The sequence below is a fragment of the Trachemys scripta genome, chromosome 9 (assembly GCF_013100865.1).
Source record: "Trachemys scripta elegans isolate TJP31775 chromosome 9, CAS_Tse_1.0, whole genome shotgun sequence".
Lineage (NCBI taxonomy): Eukaryota > Metazoa > Chordata > Testudines > Emydidae > Trachemys > Trachemys scripta.
Window position 1 is genome coordinate 43331505 of NC_048306.1, and position 3006 is coordinate 43334510.

A 3006-nucleotide genomic window follows, 5' to 3' on the forward strand; every position below is an offset into this window, starting at 1 on the left:
TGGAGTCACTGTGGTTCACAGACCCAGAGCAAAAGAGCTTCATCGGCACTTGTGGCCTTCCACTCTCCCGAGTTACCTGGTAGCTATGCCTTGTGGACCCCAACAATCCCTCCTTTGACAACACTCAACAAACCTTTGTCAGAGTTTTCTCATACTCTAAAGACAAAATGTGATTAAGCTCCATGCAATCAGGATTATCAATGAGAGGGTATAAGGGAACTTCTGGGGTATGGGAGGTACAAATCTTATGTATGAGCACTTTACAGCAAATGAGCAAAAGAACAAGAACAAAACATATCACCACACCTGTAAGCAAGATGCGAACAATGTTTCTCCCTATATCCCCTAGTTCTCCTAAACCAGGTATCCAACCCCAAAGGGAATCCAAAATAGTGGGTTCTCCTTCCTGGCCTTCCACTGGTTAAAGGCCCGTTCAGCTGACAAGATGTGCTTGTTAATGTCTTGTGAAAACTCTGGGACATAGGTACAACACTCTTCTCCAATAAGGGCACATACAATTACAACAACCCAAATGCCCAGAAGATAAGAAGAATTGTTGACACTAAACAAGTCAAAAAATAACAAGAACAAATACATAGGCCAGGTCGGCCTTCTGTGAGAAAATAAAACCAATGCTCAGGGTTCTCGCGGGGAGTATGCTGTGACTGTTCAGAAAGATCACAACGCATTCCCAGTGACCCTTACTGTCTTTTGAATAACAGCTTAAGTCCCAAATCGTCGTTAGCAGTCTTCTCCGCAGGCTGGACAGTCCACTGTTTAGGAGCGGGCACTGCTTTCAGTCAAGAGTGATGAATCCAGTTCTTGTGTCCTTCGACCTTTGCCGCTGTATGGGTGACAAGCAGGACGGTGTGGGGTCCTTTCCACTTCTCTTGAAGAGGCTCGTCCTTCCAGGTTCACACGAGAACGGAGTCACCAGGCTGCAGGGAGTGGACCGGAGTATCCAGCAGAAGAGGCTGTGAATCTTTGGTATACCTGTGAAGAGAAGAAAGAACAGCAGACAGAGAGCGCATGTACTGAGACAAGAAACCACACCCCATTTCCCATTCCCCTGCCAGAACTGGGGTACCATTCATAGGCCATGCTCTTCCAAACATAATCTCGAAGGGACTAAGCCCTATCCTACCCTTAGGGAGAGCACGAATGCGAAGTAACACAAGGGGCAAGGCATCAGGCCACTTAAGAGAGGCCTCCTGACAGACCTTTGAGAGGTGTCGCTTGAGTGTCTGATTTGTGCGTTCCACTACTCCACTGGCTTGTGGTCGCCAGGGTGTGTGGAGCTTCCAGGGGATTTGCAGAGCACTTGATATCTTTTGAACAATTTGAGATGTGAAGTGTGTTCCATTATCAGATTCCATCCACTGAGGAAGGCCGAAGCGAGGAATGATTTCCTTGACAAACTTAAGAGCCACTGTTTTGGCAGTGTTGTTGCGACATGGGAAGGCCTCAGGCCATCCGCTGAATCAATCCACTAAGACGAGAAGGTACCTGTACCCTTGGGTCCTGGGAAACTCAGTAAAGTCTATTTGCCACACCAATCCTGGGCCTGGGGTAGGTTCCAGGGTGGCTGGTGGCACTGCTACTCCTGGTCGAGGGTTATTCTTTTGGCAGATTAAACATTCAGCTTGTACCTGTGATGCTAGGGGTTTAAGTCCGGAGGTTAGAAAATATTTATTCATGAGCTGGGTAAGAGCCTCTCTGCCTGCGTGTGTGGTCTGATGCAGTTTCTGCAACACTGGTCGAATCAAGCCCTTGGGCAGGAGGATTTTTCCCTCTGTGGAATAAAGCCATCCCTCTTTTTCCTGGAGACCGAGACTGTCAGCCAGGTTTCTGTCCTCTTGGGAGTACTGAGGGGCTGCAAGCTCACCTACTGATGGGATGAGGGCATGCATTTGGGCATTCTCCTCAGTTGCTGATTTCAGGGTAGCAGCTCGCTTAGCTTCCCTGTCTGCTCTGGCATTACCCTTGGTTACATCTTGATCTTCCCTTTGATGGGCTTTGCAATGCACCACTGCTACTGCTGATGGGAGTTGTACTGCTTCTAAAAGCCGGAGAATTTGAGACCCATGCTTGACCGGGGAGCCTTGGGCTGTTAGCATTCCCCTTTGCTTCCACAAACCAGCGTGAGCATGCAATACCCCAAAAGCATACTTTGAGTCAGTAAAGATATTAACCCGTTTGTCTTTTGCCAGCTCGAGTGCACGAGTCAGGGCCACTAGTTCAGCAAGCTGGGCAGATGTTCCTGCCGGTAAACTCTCAGCTTCCACGGTATCATGAAGAGACACAATAGCATAACCAGCCCTCCTTTGCCCATCCACAACAGTACTACTGCCATCCGTATACCATTCCAAGTCAGCATTTGGGAGCGGCTGATCTTTTAGATCTGGGCGGCTAGAATACTGAACATCTATGATTTCTAGACAGTCATGTTCCTGCTTTTCTGTCTCTGGTAGCAGTGTAGCTGGATTAAGGGAGGGACAGGTCTGCAGGGTGACTTCAGGATTCTCTAACAGCTTCACCTGGTACCAAGCAACCCGAGCCTGTGTGAGCCAAAGACCACCCTTAGTGTCCAGCAAGGCTCGGACCATATGGGGAACATACACTTGCACAGTTCCTCCCAGTGTCAGTTTTTCAGCTTCCCCAAGCACTAGAGCAGTAGTTGCGACCGCCCTCAAACAGGCTGGCCATCCCTTTGAAACTTGATCCAGTTGTTTAGAAAGGTATGCCACAGGACGTTTCCAGGCACCTAATAGCTGGGTAAGCATTCCCAAAGCTACCCCTTTTCGTTCATGCACATATAGTTGGAACGGCTTAGATATATCGGGCAAACCCAGGGCTGGAGCTTCCATTAGCTTCCTTTTCAAGATTTTAAATGCCCTGTCCACTTCTGGGGACCAGTGAAAGGGGTCATGTTCCGCTCCCTTAACACATTCATACAGAGGTTTAGCCCACAGTCCAAACTCTGGAATCCATATTCTGCAAAAACCT

At 48.6% G+C, this 3006-nt stretch overlaps 1 protein-coding gene across 1 annotated transcript in view; it reads right to left on the minus strand.

Moving 5' to 3' along the window:
* Nucleotides 1-2763, minus strand: part of LOC117882938 — an 87452-nt gene extending 84689 nt beyond the window's left edge. Inside the window, exon 1 of the mRNA XM_034781831.1 lies at nt 1721-2763. Within this exon, the coding sequence (XP_034637722.1) occupies nt 1721-2606 (886 nt within the window). The 5' untranslated portion in view covers nt 2607-2763. The remainder of the gene's footprint in view (nt 1-1720) is intronic.
* Between the last annotated feature and the right edge of the window lie 243 nt (nt 2764-3006).